General features: G+C 42.8%; 1 protein-coding gene across 1 annotated transcript in view; it reads left to right on the plus strand.

Moving 5' to 3' along the window:
• Positions 1-767: 767 nt before the first annotated feature.
• The window catches only part of PPM1L (protein phosphatase, Mg2+/Mn2+ dependent 1L), a 76,853-nt gene continuing 51,662 nt past the window's right edge, over positions 768-25,958 (plus strand). The window contains exon 1 of the mRNA XM_072345039.1: positions 768-1,679. Within this exon, the coding sequence (XP_072201140.1) occupies positions 1,281-1,679 (399 nt within the window). The 5' untranslated portion in view covers positions 768-1,280. The remainder of the gene's footprint in view (positions 1,680-25,958) is intronic.

Below are 25,958 nucleotides of genomic sequence, written 5' to 3' on the forward strand. Positions count from 1 at the left end.
CTTACAGAAGTGGGTCAGAGAAAGAAAATACACCTTTTGAGTAGTTCCTGTATTCTTGTCATTAGCGTTGCCTAGACACTTTCGACCATTTGTTTAATAACTTGGAAATGCGTACTTCTGTTCCTCTTCACCCAAATATGAATTGCATGTGAATGCATCTTGGAGGTTACTTATTACGACGGGCTTCAAGAGCAGCCACAGCCCGCTTTGTTTCTTTGTTTCTCCGGGTTCTCGTGCAGCAGGGGCTGCTGAGGGGTCTCCACCAGCTCCTGGGCCGGGAGCAGCTCAGCCCAGTGCTTGTGACCCGGCACCTCCAGGCGGGGAGTCCAGCGGTCGGTCACACGGTTGCTCCTGGATCGCTTGGCATCGATCTTCACTTGAATCTCCCTCTTGCTGTTAGATGCACAAGAGGGATGTTTGGCTGCTATTCCCGCTAACAAAGCACTCCCAGCACCGCAAGAGCTGGCTGCAGAGGAGGCTCGGGAAGGGTCAGAGCAGGCCGAGACGCCTTCGTGGAGAGCGGAGGTGACGGGAAGCTGCGGAGGTGACGGGAAGCTGCGGAGGTGACGGGAAGCTGCGGAGATGGCTCTCGGCTGCCTGCGGGGCTGCCGGCACGCGGCTCTCGCTTCTCTTTGGCGCAGCCCCGCCGGACTACAGCGCCCAGGATCCCTCGCTCCGCCGGCAGCCAATCCGCGGTGCTCCCCGCGCGCAGCCCGCCGGAACTTGTAGGCCGGCGGCGGGGCCGGGCGAGGAGGAGGCGGTGGCGCCCCGCCCCGGGGGAGGGACGGCGCAAGGCGGGGGGCACGGCGGCCAGGTACCCGCGGCGGCCCTGCCAGACACCGGCTCGCTGCGGACGGTCCCTGCTTCCGCGACATTGCGAGCTGCGATAGCGCCGGAGCGCCACGGCCTCTCGCGGGGCCCTGAGGAAGAGCAGCGGCCTAGGGGCTGCCCGCGGAGGGCTCAGAGGGGTGCCGCGGCCGCAGGGGGTGTGCGGCACCGGCGGAGCTTTCCCCGCCGAGCCGAGCTGAGCCGAGCCGGGCCGGGCCGCGCCGCTCCCCGCAGGAGGCACGGGGCGCCGCGGGGCCGGCAGCGGCGGGGCGAGGAGCGGCCCCCCCCGGGGCGCCGGCCGGAGCAGGGAGCCGCGGGGAGCGGGACTCGGCGCTGCCCGCCTGCCGGCTGCGCCCCAGCCGAGCATGCACTGATCCGCTGCCTCGCCTCAACCCCGTCCCGTCCGCCGGGAGCGCGTTGCATGGTGTGGGGATACACGGTCTCGATAATAAATGATAGAGGATACAATGACTTTGCTGTCTCTGCTGGGTCGGATCATGCGTTACTTCTTGCTCAGACCGGAGACCCTGTTCTTGTTGTGCATCAGCCTGGCCCTGTGGAGTTATTTCTTCCACACGGATGAGGTGAAAACCATTGTTAAGTCCAGCAGGGATGCGGTGAAGATGGTGAAGGGCAAGGTGGCCGAGATCATGCAGAATGACAGGCTCGGGGGGCTGGACGTGCTGGATGCTGAGTTCTCCAAGACCTGGGAGTTCAAGAGCCACAATGTGGCTGTCTATTCCATCCAAGGCCGGAGGGATCACATGGAGGACAGGTTCGAAGTAATCACCGACCTAGTGAACAAGACTCATCCCTCCATCTTCGGGATATTTGATGGGCATGGAGGAGAGGCAAGTGCTCAACTGGATAAGGGGTGGGGGGGAGGATGATTACAGGATGAGGAGCGGACGTGTCCTTGCCTGTAAGGTTCAAACGGTTATCTTGAGACATTGACTCAAGGATGGGATTCCTTTCCTCCTTGGGGGAGCGGGTGGAGGGGAAGAGTCTCTGAGTACAGAGGGAGGAAGATACTCCATTTGCTTTCTCTTTCGTTACCACTTTCACATTCAGTGTAGTGTAAATGTGTTCATACCCTCTCTGCCCTTTACAGTAGTAAAGGTTTAATTAAAGTAAAAGCCATTGAAGGTGGCTCCTACGTGCACAGAATAACGATGATGAGAACAAACTCCCTGGAGGCATCTTTTGTGAGCACAGAGTGTGGTGTGCTCTGATTTTGGCAAAGGGCTGTCAGGGGCTGAGCTTGTCAGCAGCGCTTCCGAAGGAGCATCCTGCATGTGTTCAGCCTCAGAGCTGGGCTGTGTGTGTGTTCTCCATGATTCCCCTCCTCTGAAGACAAACAGTTCATGGGGAATGAGTTCCACGTTTATGAATTACGTATTGGTTAAACAAAATTATAATTGTGTTTCATGCTTGTCCCCTTCCTATTGGCAATCCAGAAAAACTGCAATTTTGAAACTCATGGTGTTATTCCTCTTAACTTTTTGGACAGTGGTTTCCTTTAGGTTGTGCTGCGCAATTAGTGTTCTTTCATAGTGTAATAAGCCCTTCATTTCAGATGACAAATGTTGAAACTCTAGTTAGGATTGTGGTGCTGCCGGTTAGCTTTGTGTATAGTGGAAAGCTTGTATTTCCTAACTGCGGAAAAGAAATGCTGAAGAGGAGGAGGTTTCTTGTATGACATTAGCTCCAGCATCCATTATGCAAGGAATGAAATTACCTTAAGGGTTTTGTTAGGATGATGCAAGCTGGAAAGGAATACTGAAGTTGTTCTTGCAAGTGCTCCTGCTGAGAAGTAAAACTGCATGTGCTATATCAGTAAGAGTGCTTGGGTTTTAATCCAGCTGCTTCCACAGGTCAAGTATTGAGTCCTTCCTAGAAGCTCTTGGGCAGTGACCAGACACAGGAACACAAAGGTGGCTGTGGCAGTTGCTGTCCATCTCAACTTGTGCTTGCTGAAAAATCCAGACCTTGGGCAAATGATCATAAAGCTTCTTTTGCATTTCCTGCACAGCTGATTTACCCTCTTTAAATAGAACCAGCACTTTGGATATTGAAAATTGTCAACTTCATAAAAACTGTGATTGTGTTTGAACTCTGTTTTCCTTTTTGTGTCTGTTTTTGGTTGGGATGCAGTTGTGCCAACTCTTATTGGCAAACTCGTGTCGGGTCGCTGTTCCTTGGCCTTCGAGGAATAGTAGTAGAAATATGTGTATATATTACAAACTGATACACATCTTCTCATCAAGGGATAGAACGTCTGCTCTGTGAATTTGGTACGTCTGGCTCTTTTGTTTTCTGAGGCTTTGGACGGGAGGGAGCTCGTGTTCTGTCTTTTGCTTTCTTCCCTGTTGTTTAAACCCAGTGCTCTGATATCAAATGATGAGCAAAGCAAGTTAGGAAGATTACCTCTGTCACGTTTTTAAGCAGTATTCTGAGATTGTTACAGGTAGAAATACGATGTGAACAGTTAAACTTTGGCATTGCTAAGGAGAGATCTGATTTCTTTCTATAATTTGTATCATCTGCATATCTTGATTTGCATTTGATTGCACACTCAGTTCCTTTAATAATCCAAAACTAACACAGAATAGCAGAAGGAATAGAAAGTGCCCTCTGCATATATGAGTGTGTATAGACATACAGATATATTTTTGTCATGGGGCTTGAAATTACATCCATAAAAACATTAGAACTGTAATACCAGATCTGTGGAAAGCTCAATTACCTTAATTGTTTGGATTCCCCAGAGAACTTTTTCTAATTGATTCAGTGGCCAAGTGTGAGGATTTATCCGAGGCCTGGCATTTTGAAGGGGTTTGTAGATCTTTCCCCAAGCTTTGCTGAAGTTAATATTTAAAAGTGGCACTTATTTATCTTTCTCATAAAATCCCCACATGTTCTTTGTGGCCTTTTCTCCCCTGAAACTAAGTATTGGATCACTGGGGGCATCTCCTGTTTCTAGTTCTAGGTAAAAACTGATTGGGAGAACAACACTGGTGTGCTTTGCATGCAGCAAAAACAGCTTACATGAAGTAGTTTATTTATCTAAGCGAATGATAGTTCTCAATAGAAAAGAGGGGAAAGAAATGAAACAACGAAATTATATATTATATAATAATATAATTCATGTAACACTTTTCCTACATAGGTAGCAAAGCCTTTGTAAAGATGATATTTTTGCGCTGGGCTCCCATTAAATGTCTCTGTGTATCCAAATTTTACTTAAATATTGCCAACTCTTTGCATAAATTCTACTTTTCTCTCATGTCGTGTGCTCTTCCATCTTACAGCTTTATCCGGAGTCAGATGACGGTCATTGACTTAAACTTTGTGGCTGACTCGTTAAGAAAGCGATAGGCAACCATTATTATTAGTGCACTGTTACAGCTAAGAATGTGGTGCGCTGCTGTGATTGCTTGCTAATGGGAATAACGTTTGAGACTTGATGTATGGTGTGCAATATGCTCTTCTTTTTGTACAAAGTCAGGTTCTCTTTTTCTTGACAGCTGAGTAATCACAATGCAGTGTGGGCAGGGGCAAAGAAACGGGCTTAGGAAGAGTGACAGAAAGTTTTGCCCTGTTGTCTCCCTGAGTGACCAGTGAAAGGAGTCTCGAATGTGCCTTAACTTAGAATCAAAACAGAAATGAAGAAAGCTTTTGTCTGTTACCTCCTCAGCTTCTTTATCAAGCTGAAACATGCCCTGCATGTTGGCTTTGTTGTTATTCGTTTTTTCTGTCTGTGGGGCTGTCTGGACTGAGGGACTGAGAAGCAGCAAACCAGATAAATGGTAAAATGATTTTCTATGAATTCGAAAGCTGAGCAGTTGGAAGGAAAGGATGTTTTACCAGAAGGATTTAACCACTTTATCACTTACTAAAGGTGTTTTTGTTGTTGTTGTTGGGTTTTTTATGTTTTTGTTTGTTTGTTTGTTTGTTTTGTGTGTGTGTTTTGTTGGTGTTGTTGGTTTTTTGTTTTGTTTTGTTTTTCTTTTGAGATATTTAAGCTTTAAGTGCTCAGTGTTAGCTGAGATCTCAGCGTTAGACAAAGATGAAGCAGCTCACCATCTGCAGTTTTATGCTTGTGGCCACGTTGCATATCATGTTATCAGCCCTAGGAGGTGATGACTTTTAAAATGAAAGCACCAGATAGGGCCTTAAATGCCACCTGTGCTTGTTTGAGGTTGAAAACTGATGTGGATTAGCAGAGTGAGCAGCTCAGTAACTGTCTCATAAAAAGCACATTGCCTTTTATTTCTCTTGACCTCCTGGAGTGTTCTTACACACTTAGATAAGGGCATGATACAGCTGGTCTAGAGAGCTGCAGATACAGTGTTGCAGTATGTGAATTACTCCTTATTTATAGTGTAGGAAGTTCAAATGTGAAAGAAGAGAATTTGCTGTATACATGGCTATGTTTTCAGCTGTGCACAGAATCTTCTAAAACTTTGTGGGCCATGGGACCTTGAGATCAGCAGCATGAACTGTTAGCAGAAATCTCTGGTTACTAATTAACTTTCAAAGACAAGGGGGGGGGGAAAAAAAGGTCAGAAGATAATGGTGAGTCCTTATTATTTTTGCTTGAGCCTATGGAAATGTGTATGCTGAGGTAAAGCTTGGAGAAGGCGGCCCCATGCCAGCTGTGTGCAAATGAGCCTGCTGTGCATTTGAAGTACAGGTACTTGAAAGCATGATGAATCCACCCTGATTCACTGGGCTGAGCTTGCTGCTGTGTGCTGCCTTCTTGAGCACTGCCACAGCAAACAAGCTGCAGTGAGGTTTTATTGGGAGTGAACTTCTGGAGCACTACATGCTTAGGTCACAGCTCACGTAGTGTTCTTGTTGGACAGGAGCAGGATGACATTAGTCTCCAATGAAGGGGAACAGTTCTTGGATATCATGTTACAGGATTATGAGTTTCTGCCAAGAAAGTCACAGTTAGGTAATTTTGGGGTCTGAATTCCCACGTGCTCTGCAAAAATGTGATTTTAAAATTGCTTTAAAAGGTGCAAAAATTTGTAATTGGAAGTGAGAGCTCTTAGCACTGTCACTCACAGCTGTATTATTCTTCGGGTGTGGAACTGAATCTTTTTCAATTTTTATTAAAATCAAAAAGTCAATTAATTTTCAGTGTATTCTGCCCACTTAGCTTGAATCGTTGCTCCTATGTTTGGGTGCGCAGGCAGCTGCTTTAATTAAATCAGTTTTGATTCATGGATGCTTTTAGATTATGAGCAGTCATTTAACTTTCTCTCTGAGCTTGAATAACTCCTAGCAAGTGTTTGTGTGCGTGCTCCTGCTCCACAGTACAAGCTCTGCAGTTTATCCATTGCCATAGATGGGATGGGTATTTCACAGCTGCTGAGAGAGAATGCTCAAGCAGGCCTTGCTGGAGTGCTTGGTGTTTTTGACCCAATACCCAGTGGCAATGCTCCTTGGCTCACATTCTTAGGTGTCTGGCAATGTTTAAAGACAAACTGAAGCTGGGTAATGAGGAATGCCTTAAATTGCTTAAAGATGTGCTAATTTGCACTACTGTTACTATTTAGTGTACTGAGAGACAGTGGTAAAGGTGTGTTAGCTAGTTCTGTTTAACATGGTGTCCAGCCAGGATGTTTTACAAACAAATTACTGCTTCGGGGCAGTCGGATGCTGAAACAATCAGTTCTGTAGGTCAGGGAGCTGCTTATTTTTGAATGTGAGTGTTAGAGTAACAATGTATACTCTTGTCACACGAGGTTACTAAAAACAGCGCATCGCCCGAGCTTTGTCCACTTTTTCATCTTTCAGTAGCTCTTTTGGACCAAAACAATATTTCTCCTTCCTCCTTGTTGTTAGAGAGATCCAAATATTTAGGATGTAAATTGCATCTTCAAACTGGACTTCTGGCTTCTGGCAGCTTCACTTTTTAAACAATCTCCTGGTGCCAGATGCTGTGTTCTGCTGCAATCCAGTTCTCTCTGGTTGGAGCAGCACAGCAGCAGCCCTGGGACTGCAGGCAGACCCCTTGCTGTGATTCTGTTCCTGTGCTCAGAGCTGGGCACTGCTAACTTTCCCCTTGATCTTGGGACCCTCCAGAGCTCTTCCACTTCACCTGGCCTGTCCCATGTTTCTGTGGAACGTATCACACCTTCCCAGCAGGATATGACAGCACGTCCATTGCCCACATGTTCTGCTAAGGCCCTGCCTTGGCTCTAGAAGCCTCTGATTGTGCTGAGTTTGGATATATCGCTGAGTGAGCCCATCATGTTTTGTGACCCAAAAAGGTGTCCCAGAGCTATCTGGCACTAACGCTCCAAGGTCCTCAACCTGCAAAGCTTGCTCTTTATTTTGAGCGCATCATAGGTATAAAAGATCCAGAAAAGGGAAAGAAGACTTGTTTTCTGTAAGCTCTGTGCTGCTCTCTGATTCGAATCCATGCCTTTCAGATGACAGTTCTGGAAACTGGTTTAATGCTGCAGCCACTATAATTACACACAGAAAGTCTGGGGGTTGCCTTTGCTGCAGTGTGCAGCCTGAGCCTCAGGAGACCAAAGCTGAACGGTAATGTGAACTACTGCTGCTCGTGCTGTGTGGCACATTCATGCTTTTTAAACTGATCTGTGTGTTCCTAGTAGTGTCTTTGTGCCCCAGTATGAAAACCTCTGTAACGAGCTCTGGAATGTGTTCCCTGTGCCACCACCTTCTGACAGATGACACAGATGAGAATGAAGCTCTTCGTTCTTAGAAGCAGCCTTTATGACTACCAGTTCCCAACAGCTGCCAACTCCCTGCTCATGTTCGTGTTATGATCACCATTCTTGTTACTGGCCGTTACCTACATAGCAGCCCAAGTGGGCAGACCAGTTTCTCTGGCTCACGGCCATCTCTTTGCCAAAGAGATCTTCAGTGTAAAGGATCACGAAGATTTAATGACCCTCTGTTTTTATTAGCCCTGTAGAGTTTCAGTTCACTCTGATGTTTATGTGACAACAGGAGACAGATGAGTCCAGAAGGAAGTTTCCATGCTGACGAAGATAGACTGAAAGGCAGCTCATGATCTCAGAGCAATTTAGCTAGTGTTAAACATTTGGGCTAGTGCCTTTATTAAAGCAGTGTAAAACTTATGGACAAACGTAGTGATTTTATTTGGAAGTAATATAGCTTTGAAAATATGGGTTTGTTGTTTTTCTTTTTTCTTCACAATTTTGCTGTTAAAATGTTCTGAGGATTACAGAATACTAATAGTTAGTCCAGAGTAAGTACTGAGAGTGCCTGAATCCATGTTCAAGTAACTGCCCATTCAAGCCCTATGGCGTGATGCTTAGATAGGAAAGCTGTTCCTGGTCTGGGATAAGTGATCTTTTTCAATTGCGGTCAGGAAATAAAAAGATGAGACTTTCAAGTCTAGAATAAATGACTGCCTATAAAGTAATCTGAATGGAGAATCTATCTCTTTCTACTTGTGTAGAAGTGTAATTCCAGAAAAACTGCTGACGTGGCTGTACCTGGTACTGAGCTGGGAGGAAGGCTCAGGCTCCAGGTAGAGCAGCTTCAGAGCTGCTGAGCACTAAAGCAGCCACCGGGACAGGATGAAGTGCCACTGCTTCGTTAGAGCCATAACAAACTGCAGAGCGCGGCGCGGAGTGCCAGTCTCACTGCTGCTGGTACAAATTGATTATGATGCTGAAACATCACCGGCTCTCATCATCTCCGACCTTGTCTGATTCACAGCTGTGTGAGCAGCTGACATCTCCAGCCAGACAATCAAAGGACGTGTTTTAACTGCTAAACCACAATGCAATTATCCATACCACGTCATGTCGACAAACCTCAAAGTTCCCCTGGAGAAAGGAACATTTCTTTGCATTTACTTTCAGTGCCAAAATGTTCTCTCTTGCAAATTTTCTCATTGTTCTTGATGTTGAAAAAGGTTTTTTTTTCCCCAAAAAATTCCCTTTAAGTTTAAACATTTTAAGTTCTGCTACTGATACTGTCATATGGTACTACTTTCAATCAATACACTTCTAATGTAATAAATATCTTTACTTTTTCATTCACTAGCAGATGGAAAACTGCTAAAAGGCTCAAAACATTTCTTCTGATAAGTGAAGGTGCAGGGTCCACGATACTGCTCTCTGCTGTGTTCCATGACTCAATTGCACCTCTTTAAACCTGCATTTTAAATAGGAAGTTGACTTGTTTGCAGGCAGTCTACTCATGGACTCCACCAAAGAATTGACTAAACTTTCCCTGCAATGTGTGTTCTCCAAACACACCGAAGCAGAGATATTGAGATATCAGCATGAGAGTAAGAGGAAATGGAGGGTGAAATATAGTAGCTTAGTTTCCCTGCTGTTTATTGCCCTGTTACAACTCAGTTGTCCTGCAATTGAAATTAAACCACATTTTCTTATGGAAGAGCAATAGTGATGGCTCCTGGTACTGGGAGCTGGCCCTTGGTACCCCATGTTGCTGCTGCTAGCATTCTCACAGAGAGATGTGCATGTGCTTGGCTGGCACAGGGACTAGAGCAGAATGGGGCGGGGTGATGAGAGGTGCAGCTTTCGATTGGAAGACAAGAGTGTGAGTAGAGGAGAAATGGAAGAAAGAGTGTAATTTTGCATCATTGTTTGCCTTAATTGTAATTACTGTAAGTCTGGACACAGGAGAACTGCTGTTGGTTTCAGTGTAGCACTGTTTACATACTGATTGCGATTCAAAACCCAGGAGATGTATGTGTAAGGGTTTCTTCTGTAGCTTAGGATGAATATTGTTTTATTTCTCCGTACACATCTGAGGGAAACAGAGAACATGAATGTGCATTTTGGCTGCATCTCTTTATGGCTCTTGAAAGCACAAACCGTTTATAATTCTGGATGCTCTGGAAACGAGACTTTGCCCTTTTTGTTCCTACTGATGTCCATTGCTTTGCTGGCATAAATTGCGAGTCCTTATTGCTCAGGACTTAGGGAACAAAATGTGGGACCAGCTGCTTGTGTCATAGTGCCAACTGGCACGGAATGTCAGAGAAGAGCTCCAAGCAGTCCCTCCTTTTGCTTATGCGCCAATCATAAATAGTGATGTGAGGTGTTGCATTAATTTGCAGACAGTTTGATATGACAGACTTTTTCATTTTGCAAAGTGAATGTTTTACGCTTTCATATAAAATACATCAAAGAAATCTGGGGGTTTTGGGTTTTGTTTTGTAAAAGGGAACTTGCCTTACAGCTACTATTACAGTTGTGGTTTTGAAAGGCAAAGTAGAGTGATTGAATTCTCTGTGGATGAATGCTGCATAAAAGATTTGTAATCTTTGGCAATTAGAAAATTGTTGCTGAGGTTAATGGTGATATTATTTTTAACTTTGAGGGCAGGAGCAATCTCCTGCCTCCGGGATGAAATTATTTCAATCAGTGCTTTAAATAAGCACTTTCCATGATTGTCCAAATTTACAAGCATTTAAATCATCAACTTGAATTCTTCTTTTGCTTTAGTATTTGTTTTAGCAATTGTATCACTTGATAGACTGCTTTGCATTATCTGTTCTTGTATTATTTGTGAAAAGGAGAATGGGATATGCTATCGATTTCTTCTTTGAGGTGTTTTTTTGTTTGCACTGTTCTTGTCTGGGTATCACAACTGTCAGTGAAGCAGGAAAAAAAGACCATTGAATATATCCATGTTTGTTAGAAGTTGCTGAATGATTTCCTAATAGAACCAATTGTACTGAACATTTTGATCCTATGGACTTTGAAGTTATTTGCCATAGACTTGGGACTTTTGAGCTTGATTTTGGTTCTTCTCAGTCTTCTCAAGCATTTCTTCTTGAGGCTGGACTCTGTAGCCTGGTTGTTGGTTCTGAGGTCAGGTGCTGCCTCCTCAGTCTGACTTGATTTATGGCAGGACAGATGAGTGTTGGAAGTTCTCAAGCTAACCCGTTCCTTCTTCAAAGAGAGTAACCTTAAGATAGATGATAGTTTCCAAAAGCCCCACATCTTTTCCTGGTTAGGAGAGCCTTCCACCCCAGGTTTCTTTGCTGGAGTATTGATGTTTCCTCTGGTAAATCAGCTCAAAGGCTCTGCTCTTGTGGCTCTGGTAGAAGGTGATGCCTTGATACCATGACTTCAGTAACTGTGTTTCTCTTTAAAGGCAAGTATATACAGATTCTAATCTATTGTTTTAATTAGTTATTAAGATGGTAGCTTATGTTTTCAAACATACTTCTCAGACAATGTGATTTCTTTTGTTTTGTTCTTCTAAAAAGCAACTTTCATCTACCTTATCTGCTTCCTTGCAAAGAGCAGCACTGACCAGCCTGGTGGTGATGTACAGCATCTCTGGATGGTGGTTGTGTTTACCCTGGTTCCAGTTTGCTTGTTGTTTGACATAGAAGCATATTCCAAGTAGATTCAGGTATCTCTTGGGATGTGTTGGTTTTTGCTCTGCACACTTTTAAGTTGTGTGAGTTGGAGTTTGCATATTCTAAAGTGCTCGTGTGAACTCCCAAACCTGACAATTGACACAGCTGTTTCTAATAAAGTAAACAACATTATAATGCCACAATGCAAGAGCCAAAAGAAAATGTATCCAGCTACATATTGGAATTAGCTGCTTCTAATGTAAGTTTTAAAAGCTTTTTTGGCATGTGGGTTATGCATCTCTTATTAAGGAAAACCTGACAGTGAAGGAAGATGAAAATCATGTTGATGAATAATAGGAAAGGACATAACCTCAAACCTGCTACAGTACAGAGGTTTTTTACTGGAATGTTTTGTTGCTGGGCTTCCCAGCACTCCCGATTGATTGGGAGAACAGAACACAATTTGCGTGACAAATGTTGTTCAACTTTGAGCTTTTTTTTTTAATGTACAAATTGGAAACTTGGTAGTTTGTGTGTCACAGGGGGGCTCTGAGTCTACCTGGCTGTGCTTCTGATCCGAAGTATTTCAGAAGTATATCAGGAGAAAACATTATACCTCTGTGAACAGGTGTTTTCAGATCATTTTACAGGCTTAAATTTCTGTTTATGTCCCTTGGCTGTTCAGATACAAGTCAGTAATACAACTGAAAATAGAACTTCAGAGTCCCCCTAGCTTTTTCTCCTAGGTGCAACTGCTCCTTTTTTTCCTCTATCAGATGTGAACATCTTTAACTGTGTAGCTTCTGGGTTTGTTTGTTTTTTAATGTAATTCCATCACCTGCCTGTTATTTTTTGCAGTCTTCAGTTTCTTTTCTTAATGTGGTTCTCAAGAAAGTAATGATGCCTGAGGACCTCGTGGGATCAGTTTTTATTCCACAGCAGCACCGTGGATCTTAATGGCCATCTTTTGTACCAAAATATGGTGCTGCTGTGGCTGCCCAGAGCCTGAGCTGGTATGGGCTTCTCTGCCCAGCACTGCTTAGTGCTGCAGCTCTGGAGGCTTGTAGCTGGGGGTTGGTTTCATGATGCAAAATCAGTAATATGGAACAACATGAATAAGCAGGAAATGCTTCCATGTGCCCGTGTGCTAACATTAATGACATCAGGTTGAGTTTACTGAATTGTTCTGTCTGGAAAACAAGGAGAAAATATTTTAGAAAGTAATGTTTCCAAAATGACAAAATATTTTATTTTTATCATTTTTCCATGAATTCTTTCAGCATTTTGTTTCTGAAATTCACTATGTATCTCGTGAACTCACCATGTTTGTGACCTGTAAGTCTGGTGCTTTGTCAGTCAATTTGGGATCTAGAAGAGTGCATGGCACTGCTGGGAGCTGGGACTGAATAGATTTTAATCCCTGCTACCTCACTGGATTAACTCCCAGACCTTCCAGGCCATCCCTGTGGTACTGTGTAGGAGGAGAAGCTGAACTTCATCTTGGTGCTCATCTGTATCTCTGGATGAGAGGCATGGTGTTCTTTCCTTGATAACAACTCTTTCCATGTAGCAAGCTAATGGCAAGACTTGAAAGCTTGGCATGATTTGTTGTCTCTTGAGTGATGTAAAGGAGATCCACTGCAAGCAGTCTCTTCTTGCCATTTAACTACCACAGGTGTTGCAACATGGATTCCTGGGGCTCTACTCTTTCTTCCCTCTAATTTTCAGGTGCTGAAAGGAGAGTTAAATAAATGCCCTGGAAGGCTAAAATTTTATGAAAGCTGCTGCTTTTGATCCAGGAGTCCAACTGCTAGGAGACTGGGGCTGTGAGCAGAGCAGCTGGAAGGAGTATGGGTAGTGCTTTCTGATTTAAGTAGGGAAAGAAAAGTTTAACTAGGGAACAGTATTATTTATATATATATATATATTCTTCATACAAATGCCACAGATGATCTATTTAAGTGTTTTTGGGTTTGACTTTCAGAGTTGTGTTGGTAAAACACTGAAGACTGCCCCAGTTTTTCTTCAATTAAAGTTCTGTATCACAAGGCAGTTGCCCTTGGCAGTGAGGAGAGCTTCAAGGTGAAGAAGTAGGGGTTGGGAACAAGGAAAGGAAATGAGACAAATTAAAACTAGGAGTGGAGAACTGTGTTGTTATCATGCCTTCATGTAGCCACACGAGGAGAGGTATCAAATGAACCGAGGGAGGACAGTGCGTGTAAACCCCAGCTGAATGGGGATCATAGCATTACTTAAGTAGCTCTGTGACACTGGAAAGCACTTGCAAGTGTTCTTTGTATGCAGGAAGAAATTAGAGAGAAATGAGGGAGGAAAAAAAGTGACAGAGCTAATGAATGCCTGAAAGGAGCATACATATAAAAAATTCAGTAGATAAAAGTAATTAGTGGTAGCAATAAGCTAAAGCCCAGGTGGTGAGTTGCCAGGGAATCTAGACTTTTCTAATAGACAGTTTCAAGTTGTGTCACTGTTGCTTTGCCTGCTTCCATCATTAAGCCATAAACCCCAAGAACTTGTTTAAACATCAGAGTTCAAGAGCCTGTCATGAAGCTCTTTTCAGGATGAAAATGAGGCAAAGCACTCCAGGGAAGCTGTTCTTACTGATGTATCCCTGCAGCTGCAAGGTCCTGCTGAGTGCAGGTCCCATTGATGTACTGCAGGAGGCTGAGCACTTCTTTGCATCTAAAGTTGGAGCACTCTGGCGCACACAGGTGTGCAGGAGCCTGAAGGGAGCTGTGAAGGTCTCCTAGCACTGGCAATGCTCCATAAGTGCTTTTTTTTCCCCCCTCTATCTCTAGCTGTGGTGCTCTAGGCTGATGAGTTCGAGAAGCACGCTCCTGTGTTGCTATCTGAGCTATTATCAGGAAAAATCTTGTACAGAAGCCCAAAGCAGTAATGCATTTAACACTCATTTAGAACTCTTTTCTTAAGAAGAAGAGAAATATTGCAGCAGAATAAACACTGTGTTGGGTTATGATTGTTTGGGGACCGGCATGCCCCTACTGCTGCTGTGACTGCAGTGTGCAGGAGCTTGTTAGAACCAGCAAAGCGTGTTGTGATGTCTGGCTGCAGGGCTGGGGCTGAACAAGGATGTGTGTGGTTAACCTGGGTGGCTCTCAGATGCTCCGTCCTGCCGAGCGCATCATTGGTACAGCAGCCACGTGCTGATAATATGCACAGAAGCTATTTAAAATTAGTACTTCAGTATATAAATGTATCTTCTGCTGTCTCCACTAGACCTACTTAGTTCCTCTTCTTTTTACCCAGCACCCAAGTTGAAATGTTTTACTGCTTAAATAAAATACTTGACGGCTATCGCAGGAGTTAATACTTGATGTTTCTGCATGAAACTAGATCACTGCTCATTAGGATGAAATTGAGATTTCTAGCTAATTAGGGAAGATAAAAGTGCTGTTTCATATCCTACTGTATGAGAGAATTTAGTACTAATTACTCATTCTGTGGGGGTTTTTGTGATTTTTTTTTTAATTTTACATTTTTCAAGTATGTTTCTATAATCCTTGTATCCTTTCTTGAAGCCGAATTTCAGTCTGCACTTGACAGTCTGGATTTAGGTGCATTTGTAAGACAAATAGGGAAGCTGCAAAGTACAGCTAGCACTATAGCTGGAATTTATCAGTGTTAGTAATTCCTCTCGTTTCTCTGGACAAGAAATATGCATGCATATTCATTTAATAAATGGTGCGTGGGTAGGAATGTGCTGCGTATTTGGCCACGGTGCATACGTAAACAGTATGAGGTCAGACTTCAAAATGCTGCTGTTCTTTTCAAGTTGAAAGCGGATAATAACCGTAGATGTTTTATACATGAAAAGTGTATTTAGTAGAGGTTTTATTAGCAGCTAAGTGTGCTCTTCTTTAAAAAGGAATCACTTCTTACAAGTGTACGTGTTTAAATCAGTGATATTCAGCTGCCATTGCCTATAGGTATTCAATTTGCTTGTGTGTGGACTCTGGAAGCTGGGTAAGTTGTAATCCTCAGCATCTCAGTGCAAACTGGATTTAACAGAGGAAGAGATTGGGGGATTTATTGGGGTAACTTCTAGTTCCCACTTTAATAAGTTGCTTAAAACTACACTAAAAGTGAAGTCTATACATTTTTAAATTGCTCATACAGAAAAAATCGCAGACTTAAGTTAGCTGAATAATTCAGTGCTCCCTGGTTGTAATCCTGGTGTGACTGCTGCCTTCCCAACTGCAGATTAAAGTACTCAAGTTGTCTTTAGTTGCAGGGCCTTCATCGAGATCTAATGGAAGCAGAACTTTGAGACCAAAAAGAGTAAAGACTTGGGGCACACCTGTGAAGGAAGAGGTGAAGAAGAACACAGGGTAGGAACTGCAGTGTTGTGCAGCTGTATCCAGTTTAGTTTTTGCTTTCTGTTAGCATGACCAGGACTCGTAGCCTGCCCTTTCATGATTCTCCCAGATGGTGTTTTCAGCCCCTGTTCGGCTGACAGAAGATGACTGGAATGACAACTATTCATTGTGTCAGGGGAACGCCTTGTGTGGACAGCAGCCTCGCTGTGTGGGAACCAGTTCAAAGGCTGTTAACTAATGTGTGTTAATACACAAAAACAGAGGCCGTGAAACACATATCAAGTATGCAGTGTAACCCAAAAGTTTATCCTATCTTAAAAGAAAGGTGGAGACTTCTTTAGCAAAAAGAAGCACTGTGACATTTCATCATCTGAAAATAAAAATGAGAGATATCACTGAAAGTGTTCAATTTCAAGGCTATAGCTGCTCATCTGCGACACTTGTCAGAGCTGGATGTCAGGAATGGAGAGGTCAAGAGAAAACATCTAGAAGATGAGGAAGAATCTGGTGTTTAGGTCTTTAGTAGACAAGAGGCTCTTGAAGATTTGTTAGTTTAGATTATTTCAAATGAAAAAATAGGAAACTTAAAAATAAAAAACAAAAAACCTCTGTTCTGGGTTAGAAACTATGTCAGAGACTGAGCATTTGCTGTGTAAATTCTATGAGCTATTGAAATGGGGTAGGGATATATGAAAACTTGCTTCACTAAGTCTTTTGTTGTGGAAACTCCATTTTGCTTACAAAATACTGAGTATTCTAAATGCACTTAAAAGAATTTTTGTTATTACTGGATTTATGAGTTCTATTTTAAATTAATCCCAGCTAAAAAAAATAAATAAAAAAAAAATAATAATTCTGTCTAGAGAAATAATGCCATTTTAAAATCAGAATGTGGTCATGTTTGTGCTCTGTGATTATTTCCCATTATTTCCAGTCCCAACAAATGGTAGTTCCCCACAGTAATGCCTCAGGCTGGGGTTGAGGTAATGACCCTCCTGTGATAAATACTGATTGTGTTGATGTCCTCCTGAGTTCAGAGAATTTTCTTGTGTTGCAACGTTAAAAAGACATATAAAATAGTCGTGCTGTTCCAATAGATCTCACAATGTTATCCATGTCCACAACAGAGAAGAAGAACTGATAAGCACTTAATAGTTACTTTAAATTTGTCCAGTGATGGAAATACATCATTGTTTGCAAAATCTGTAAATGTATTGGGTGACTGAATAGGAGAAAGGCGTGTTGTAACAGACATCAAGCACTGAAGTTCAGTGCAATACGCAGATGCAATACGCAGACAGCCTCTGGTCAGCAGACTTGGCAGAGGGGTCCGTGTGGCTCTGCGGGAGCGGCTGTGAATTCCCCAGCTGTGAGGTCACTCTGGCCTCCTCGTACAACACACAGATCCCAAACACCTACAAACTGTGTGGATTTTGTCATGCCTGCTTTTTTGTTTGGATATCTTCCCATTTGAGATCATCCCTATTTGTGTAAGATCTCAAGCTGTAGAGCTCTCTGATGCAGTCTTCTACTGGCCACTCTTGCACCTCTGACTTAACGGGATTTATTCTCCATCTGCTGTTGGGTTTCTCTTGGGTCTTCCTCCACCCTTATGTTCTGCTTAAAATCAGGAGCAATTGTATTCCTATATTCTGGGAACTCTTAATTCCATGGAGTATCTTAAATGTGCAACCACATGTTCAAGTGCCTGGCACAAGTAACTGCTGCCTCGGATTGCCCTGCAAGGAAGATAGATTTGCTTTCTTTGTGATGAATTAAGCTCCGGTTAGTTTTCTTAATTATACATGAAATTAAATATACATTTCTTCCAAGGCAGGATTTTACATACATAACTAAATGTTCTCCAAGAAGTGGTCCTTCATTGTCGTATCAGAAAAGCCACAAGTACAGTACTGCAATTGGCACTGGCAAATGCAAGCAAATTCCTTTTCCATGGCAAGCCTTGTGTGCTTGTAATAATCCCTTTCCTTCTATTAAGTCAGATGTGGCATCTGGAGAGAAGGAACATCCTAACTGGAGGTGCTGATTAAATGTCCACCATGTTAGAAGAAATGTGTTCACCAGCCAGCTTTCTTAGGTCCTATGCCTTTTGGGTCAGTCTACCAGTCAGTAACAGAGCAGTATTGGTTAGATACGTGTATTTACACAGGTACTTGTGTGTTATTGAAGTCACGGTCTTGAAATGCTGAATAAAAGCATGTGTTATGGGACGTGAACTGTTTGCAGAAGACTCAACAGGTCAGAAAGTGGCAATGGTACCCTTGGTGTTCATGCTAAATTCAGATGCCGTTATGACGAGAATGAAATATGGGAAAGCCCAAAGTGGAAACTGTTATTACACTAAAGCCTAAAAAGCACCACAGATTTTCTAGAAGCATAATGAGAAATTGTTTTTTACATAGCTGATATTAGTCCCAGCAAAAAGAATCAGATTCTGTGGATTAAAACTTCCTGAAACAGGTGTTAAAATCTTTAGCAGGCTCTGATTAATCCTATGGACTGGGTTGAGGGTTTTTTGTTTGTTTTTTGCAGAAAAGCTGAGGAAATGGTTCATGAGTTACGTATTTCCAGTTGATCAAAGAAGCTGCACTAGATATTGGCCTTCTTGAGGTGTGTGTGTGGAAAAAAGGCAAATTTGGTAATAGTAAGCATGAAAGAGCAGTGCCTGCCCTGCGAGATTGCCTTTCAGGTGGGAGTCCTGGCATATCCTGCCTTTAAGAAAGTAAGAGAACTGCAGCTTTTATGCTGGTAAAAAGGAAGATGCCATAACGTTTCCAAAATTGGATGTCAGAATATTTGTTAGAGGTATCTCCGAGAACCCTTAATATGATCGATGTGTATATTTGGGTGGCTTTTTAGGAGACTGTCGTGTTTTTAAAGGAAAAAAGAAAGCAGAAAACAATCATAGTAGAACATTTCAGTTACCGAGAGATGCAGTGAGAAAGCACTAATCTGTAGTGAGTAATACAGTGTGAAGTTAAGCTGGGTATTATTGGGAAATTTGCCATATGTGTAGCTTCCTGCCTTTTGATTTGGAGGTACAGAGTAGCTTTCTTTTCAAGCTCATAAAAAATAGCTCTAACCAGTCTTCCTCAGACCATGGTTTGTATTTTCTTAGTGCTCATCTATATTCAGAGGTTCTGGTAGATTCACATTTAATTCGTTTGCACTAAATTAATTTGCATAAACATACAGTTGTTACAAATCCTTTCTCACCCAACCTGGTGCAATGGCAAACTGCTGCCAGAAGGGGAGCTTCCATTCTCTGTGCTTTTTCTCCATCTTCCTCAGGTGTTGTGATTGTGGTGGTCACAGCCACAGGGTACTGAATTTCCTATGGGCCTGCTAACCTGGCTGACTCCAAAGATACACAGTCCAAAACACAGACATGAGGAAATCTCAGGAAGCTGCACATCCTGCATGGGGTGCTCTCATATCTGCCAGAGGTGTCTTCACCCCTCGGTGTTTTGTTGTGGGGAGGACTGGTGTCAGCAAGCAGCCTTGGAGCATTGCCTCCCATAGAAAAAAACTGCCACAAAGATAGCCAACAATGTCAAAAGGATTCTCTGGCAGGTAGGGTGTGTTTTACCTTCTGCACAATATTACAAGGCTGATAGTTTATTATTTTTTGTTCATTTCACAGACATTTCCATTTTTTCCTCCACTTTCCTGCCCAGTAAATCTACCATTTTTCTCACTGAGTTCCCTAAGAAAACCTCTCCCAGCCCACTGACCTCTTTCAGACCATTTCTTCAGCTGTACCTTTACAGTCGTAACTTGGGTCAAATCCCTTTGTTCTGTTCCAGTTGCTTCTTACAGATCCGTAATTATTGTACCTGTTTTTTAACTGGCTTAGCTGCCTTCTGACCACTTATTTTTTCTTTTTCTGGACACTCAAAACAGTGCAATTAGATTTGTTTCACTATTAGAATAACCCTCCATGGTCTTTGTTACCTCCGTGGTTTCACTGTGCCAAAAAAAGCACAAGAAAAGGGTCATTCCTAATTCCACAGTTCCCTGAAGGTACCGTCCTGGTAAATACTAGGTACCTTATCAGCTGACAGCATTGAAATGAGGTTCTTTTATACAGCTGGGTTGGTGATACTTCTTCAAGTAAAATGCTCTAAGTTTTTAGGGGGGCTTGGTTTTGTTCTTTATAGCCTGCTATAGCATCATAAACAAACACAATGCGCTGTAGAGCTCCTCTGTCAAAACAAGCGTACCTCTTCTAACTATTGTACCCCATGAAATCAGCTAATGCCAGCCAGATGGTTTGAAGCTCCCAGCCTGCCTGCATCAGGTTCTGACCCCACATAAGCGCACAGGCAGTACGATCAGCACTATATCAGGGCTCAGCCAGGGGCAGCTTTTTAGCCACAGTCCCTGCTGTGCTGGGATATTCATCTATTCCAGAGAAAGACTGATACTAGGAAAGTGCTTTTTACCTCTCATTGAGGCATGCACACCACAGCCCATTGCTAAATGCTGAGTTTCTCAGTAGTAATAACGAGAACGTGCTTTTGGGGTGTCAAGCTGCTGCACCAGCCTGTGCCTCCCTCCTGCCCTCCTCTCTCCCTAACAGCTGAAGAGCTGCCTGAAGAGCTGCTTCAGGCTGCTGAATTGGTAGAAGTTTGTTTGCCCCAGCTTTTAGCTATGAGGGAATGTGGGGTGTAACTTCCTCCTAGGTGGGGTTTCTGTCTACAGAGACTGTAGTTTCAGGCACTTCTTGTTCTGTGCAGCTCTGACATAAAGAACCTGCTTTTCCTTCTGAAGGCAGCGCCTCAGGTTAGACTCCTTGTAATAATCTTGCAAGTGTTCCTCTGACTCATTCACTGCATCTCAGCTGCTGCTTTCTACCCCAGTCCAGTCTTCCATTGCATTTTTTATACCTGTAGCTTGTTGGTAATAATTTTTTCAATTCAAAAACTTCCTTTTCAAACCCTTCCCCGCTTCCAGAGACCAGCTTAGCTCCTCTGGCCTTACCGTCTTGACTGTTCTCTGTTGACCCATTTACTTTATTCTTCTTTTTCCTTTCTGAGTCTGGTTAAACTGCTTTCAGTTTTCAGTCAGTCTGTAAAGCTATGGGAGAAGTAATTGCTTCTTTAGAAATGTTTCAGAGGTGTGGGAGACTGGCAGTGGTGCTTTCCTGCTCCTATGTATGCTACAAAAGCTCAATCCAGGCATGGTTTATGTCTTGTGAAAGGATATATTGCCTAGGGAGGAGGCAAAATTGGTAACTATAACGTGGTGTTTGAGTGCTTGGTTTTGTGGGTGCATCCATTGTACTGGGATACAATGAATTACTTGTCTCTGATATGATAAACTGCTAGTGCAGATTTAAAAGGGCTTCATAATATGCTAGGCATAGTAGAGACAGAGCAAGTCTCCCCAAAGGCTGTATTAATATTCATTACAGAGTTAATAGCATTACAACACTCCAAAACAGACGTAATATGGAGAGAAGAAACTTTGTGGGGGTTGAATCTGAGGACTGAGCTAAAAGTAGCGGCTGCACTTTTGGAGCTGGAGCGTGTTGGCAGCAGGAGCAGCGACACTTCTCTCCTTGCAGCCATTAAAAGGCAGGTGAAATATAGCATTGCAAAGCTTTATATTTTGAGCTCTATAAATCCAATTGGAAGAGGTACCCGCATCTCTTGGCACCAGCTCTAGGCAACCTGTTGTGGCAGCCACAGGAACTGCAGTGATGTACCCAACCAGTGTGCAGAGTGCACTGAAATGCTTCCCAGGGTGTGTGTCTCCCATATTAAACAAAGTCTTGTGTAATGAAACCGTTGCTCTGTTAAAAAGTAAGCTCTTTGCTCTGTTTATGCAACTTTGAATTTGTGCAGCATTCTTGATATTAACGAGTGGTTTATTCTTAGTAGTGCTCTTACAAAGGAAGCACTCGTATTTTACAGGCAGAAGGTGGCTAAAATGGAGCAATGTGTTCCTAGAAAAACTGTCATTAGAATAAAGAAGGGACTGACCCTGTACCAGCAATTGGAGTAGGAGTTCCTGGCTGATGTCCAGCCCACTTGGTGCTTTGGCTGTTGTACTGGTCAGTACTTTCAGGCTTTTCTTGGCAGCGTACCCAGATGCCATATGTTTCTTCTTCTCAGTTAAGTCCCCCAGTTAGTTCCTCATTGGATCCTAGGCAGAGCTTTTGCAGGGGTATAAACTAGCTTTGTGCATCAGATGAGGGCACTTTGTTGTTTCTTTAGGGCTGGACCCCATTGCCTGTTTGATTCATTCAGCCCTAAGGCAGTTTCTGAGGGCAAGCTGGAGCAGGCTGATGGTGACAAACTCCCAAGTATTAAATGGATTCAGTGCCTAATATCATTTTCTCACTACCTAGTTGCAAAATACCTGGTATCCCACTCTGTTTATAGATATTGCTTGCATTTTTTCCCCCTGAATGTGATACTGCAATGAATTTAGTTAGGAGTTGAAGATGGGGCTTAGCTTATCAGTACATTTCAGTCTCAATGAAATGGCATGGTATTACGTTTATTTAGTAAGGTAGCTTTTGTTGTCTTGGACTCTTTGCATTTCATACTCTCAGTATTTTGATTTATCACCATTTTGTAATTGAAAGTGTGTGTGATTCCAAATTGGCTTTCATGCATCTTGACCTGTTTAGCACCATCTCTGCTGTATTTGTTAGTTTCGAATTGCTTTAATGTAAAAGTAGGTGTTCCATTTGATGTTTGTTTTGTGTTCTCTCTTCAGTGTAGCAGAATTTAGAGAGAGGAGACAGAGATTATCTAATAATAGCTGGAAGTTTTATGAACAAGGCCATACACACTGCGTTTTCTTGCACCGCTGCAGGTGGGTTAATTAGTTCTGCTCCTCTGTGGCAAAGGAACTGAGTGGTAGGTGGCATTCAGCTCTGTTCTGATGTGTTCCCAGCTCAAGGGACTAAAGCTTTTGAATGATTGGTTTGGGGGTTGTTTATTTTTAAAGCAAGTAAAGCAAAGCTCAGTCTTTGTAAGGTGTGTTTCTGCCTGCTTAGGGGGGATAATAAGATCTGTCTGTCTCTTGAGCAGAATCAGTCTGAGCATAATGTGGATGAGCAGCCATACTTTGGTAATTGATTGTAAGGGTTCTTGATTCTTTCAGAACTGTGGTTAAAGTCAGGCAGAGCAAAACAAAAGGACAATAATTAACATTTCTGAAATATCAATAAAAAGATGATGCAGTTACGGATTAGTCAATTTGTAGATTTTATGGCGCTCAGAGAAAATATAAACTTCTTAGTTTGTGCTTTAACAATGATTTTGAAGGGAAGATTTAGAAAAGAATAATTATAGGAACTGAAGGGGGTCAAGGTTTGCAAGTTATGTTTAAATACTCTTTGCTGTAGCATCTGCCAGTGGTGAGGAGGCCTCGCATGGCCAAGGGTCACTGCTGCAGCAGAAGTTCCCTCCTGTACTGCCATCCTCTGACTGTTACTAGTGAGTGCTGCGGCATCGCAGAGCAGCTCTGTTTGGTTTGGGACTCAACTTGGAGTCTCCGTAAAAGCGTGTGCCAGTGTTGGTTGGAAATCCCACCAGGAAAACAAGCGCACTTATCTTACAAGTTCCTTGAAAATAAGTAATGTTTGTTTAGGTTTCTCCCTCCTGTAGCCCAAGAGAAGCATGGCCCTAATCCTGCCAGATAAGGTTTGCAGAGGATAATGTTGATGCATTCATTATTGTGCTACTTTATTGCCTTCAGAGCATGGCATTTACTGGGTTTCTTTATCTCTCCTCATCTATGCTCCATAGAGTCTCTTTAGGTCATTGATGGCACCAGTGGTGACTTTGATGCATCCAGTTTTCGAACCTGATGGGCTGGTGTTATTCTGTTGTTTTTTCTCTTATTCCAACATTGTCTACCTTGATGATAAATGCTTAGCGAGGTGCACACCACTGTTGGTCCACAAATAAGTAACCACTGATGGGATTTTGAAAGTGAGAGGGCTTACTGTGTTCGTGTAAAGAAAGGTGAATGTCTCCTCTGTCTTTGTTTCAGAAGATTTGAAGGCAGACCATCTGTGATGAAACGTGCATAGGCAAATCACTTTATGACATTGAATTTGAAGAGGAGCTTTTGGAAATAGCCATGAACACAATAAAAATGACTTTAGACTCCCATCTGTTGAGAAGCAGCCACAAAAGAGGTGTCTGTGTTAAATCCGTGCTGTATGACATAAAACATTCAAGCTGTTAGAAACAGATAAACAACTCGATACAGAGCCCCTGCATGCACTGAGAACAGCTTTGGCTGACAAATTTGAGGGGCGAAAATTATAAACATGCGACAATTGTGAAGGCTCAAAGATATTTTGAATTAGAGTTGCTGGCTTCTTAGAATTCATTCAGTCTGATGTAATGGGAAGATTTAGGAGGGGTTAAGATAACAAAGAGCAAACCCCTAATTTTAAAATTGATTCCCTGCAAAATCAATTATACTTCAAAGTGCACTGTGCTAGAAATAATAGCATGGTTTTGTTACTGTTGTTTCGTATGTTTTCTTTGCAGAGCCAAAAGAAACTTTTTTCTTTGTATATTCCTTCTAGGACCCTAATCTTGGTTTAACGGGTTGCTTGTCAGTAAGGATTATAATATATTGTAAGCGTATCATTTTATGAAGAATTTGGGTAGTGAGGAATTAAACTGCATTGCTGGGGAAGCAGTGAAGAAGTAGACAGTGGGTGTAGGGGCGGAATTATGTTTGTGAAGGCTGTTTTAATGGAGCGTAGAAAAAAACTTAAGCGTTGTGTGAAATGCAACTCAAGATTTCAGTAGAGGAGAACCTGTTTCTGGTGCTGTTGTTACATGCATGTATTTGCCATCCATCTGCTTTGTGCTCTATTAGTAGGAGCTAATGGTTCTAATTGAAATACCCACTTTCTGTGAAGACTGATTTGCTTTGTCAAGTTTCCTTAGAGCTGTAGCATCTCTGTGCTGGGGAGCAACCAGAAACAAAGCCCTGACCTGATAAATGGGAGTTCTTTCTTCTGGCGTAGCTCAAACAGCCCAACCTGAGTGTTCCTCACTGCAAGTTTATTTCATCCCATCGCCACCTTGCCTAAAATAACATGTAACATGCTGACCTTGTGTGAACAGGACCGTGAGTGCCAGGAAGGTAAAAGCAGTACTTCCAATGCACCAAAGTCCTCATAAACATTTGCTGAAACCTGTTTGTTACTTGTATTTTGATATTATTGGATTGCACTTCAGTCCACTGACGCTCCATGTTCCTTAACATCGTGTCTTCAACAGACTCTGGGTGCTATTCCTGAGGTTTCAAGGAATGCTTTCTATTTCCTGCCTAGTAGTCTTCCCAAACTGATATTTGTGGCTGAGCTGCCTGTATTTGGTGCACTGAGCTGTCCCCACAAACTCTCTGTGCCTTAAATGGAGAAATACTAAAAATAGTTACACTCCTCAAAAGGAGGGGAAAAACAAATCAGACTTCGGCTTCTCTTCACTGCTGTGGTCTCTGCAGCCTGGTTTTGATACAATAGTTCTTATGGCAAAACCTTATATTCATCTTCGATACTCTGATTCATGTTTTTATTCATGATTTGCAGTTTATCATATCCTTGTCAGTGTTTTAATCCCTAAAATTTCAGGCTCTGTGGTGTTATTTGTAGGTTATTTGTAGGTGTTATTTTCTCTCATCTTCTGATCCTGGTTGACTTAAAATTTAGACTTCCCAGTCATTTCATGTCTCAGTTTTTCCTGGCCCCTAGTTAATTTTCTTCCTCTCTTTCATACTTCTATTCCAGCACCTCTTGCCTGATCTTTCCCTCCTTCCCACATTCTGGCAGTCCTTGAAAGCTGTATGCTCGTCCTTTTTCTCCTTTGAAGTCTCAGGGTGAGATGTACAATTTTCACCCTCTGTTCTCCCTGGGCTGAGCTGTCAGTGTGCATGGCCAAGTCTCCATCTATCACTTTTACTGTTATAATTTCCTTGACTGACAGTCTATATGCCCAAGGGCTGAATTTTGCAACACCGTGTCACACACATACATTTCCTTGTGCTAGGCTTGTCTTGTCCTTTCAGAGGTGTTTCCAAGCCAGCTAATGAATATTACTGCTTTAAACAGCATAGTGAAGTCCTTTCTCCAGTTAGTTCTCAGTCCTTTGTACATTTTTTTTACTGTTTTCCATGTGTGTTCTTAATACTGAGTTCAGCTTTCTTAACAAGCTGCTTCTGAGAGTGTCAGCCTCAGGTCTCCACTCAAATCCAGTTCATGCCTTATCTGTGGCACTGTCCTGCTTTTCTTGCAGGGGAGGGAGTCCTGGATTCCCACTGCCTACTTCCCTGTTGAAGGAGAATCACTGCTTGTACAAAAGTCCTGTTGGTTTGGTAGATTATCTAGTTTTATCAGGTGAATTGTGGTC

The sequence above is a fragment of the Excalfactoria chinensis genome, chromosome 9 (genome assembly GCF_039878825.1).
Source record: "Excalfactoria chinensis isolate bCotChi1 chromosome 9, bCotChi1.hap2, whole genome shotgun sequence".
NCBI classification, from domain to species: domain Eukaryota; kingdom Metazoa; phylum Chordata; class Aves; order Galliformes; family Phasianidae; genus Excalfactoria; species Excalfactoria chinensis.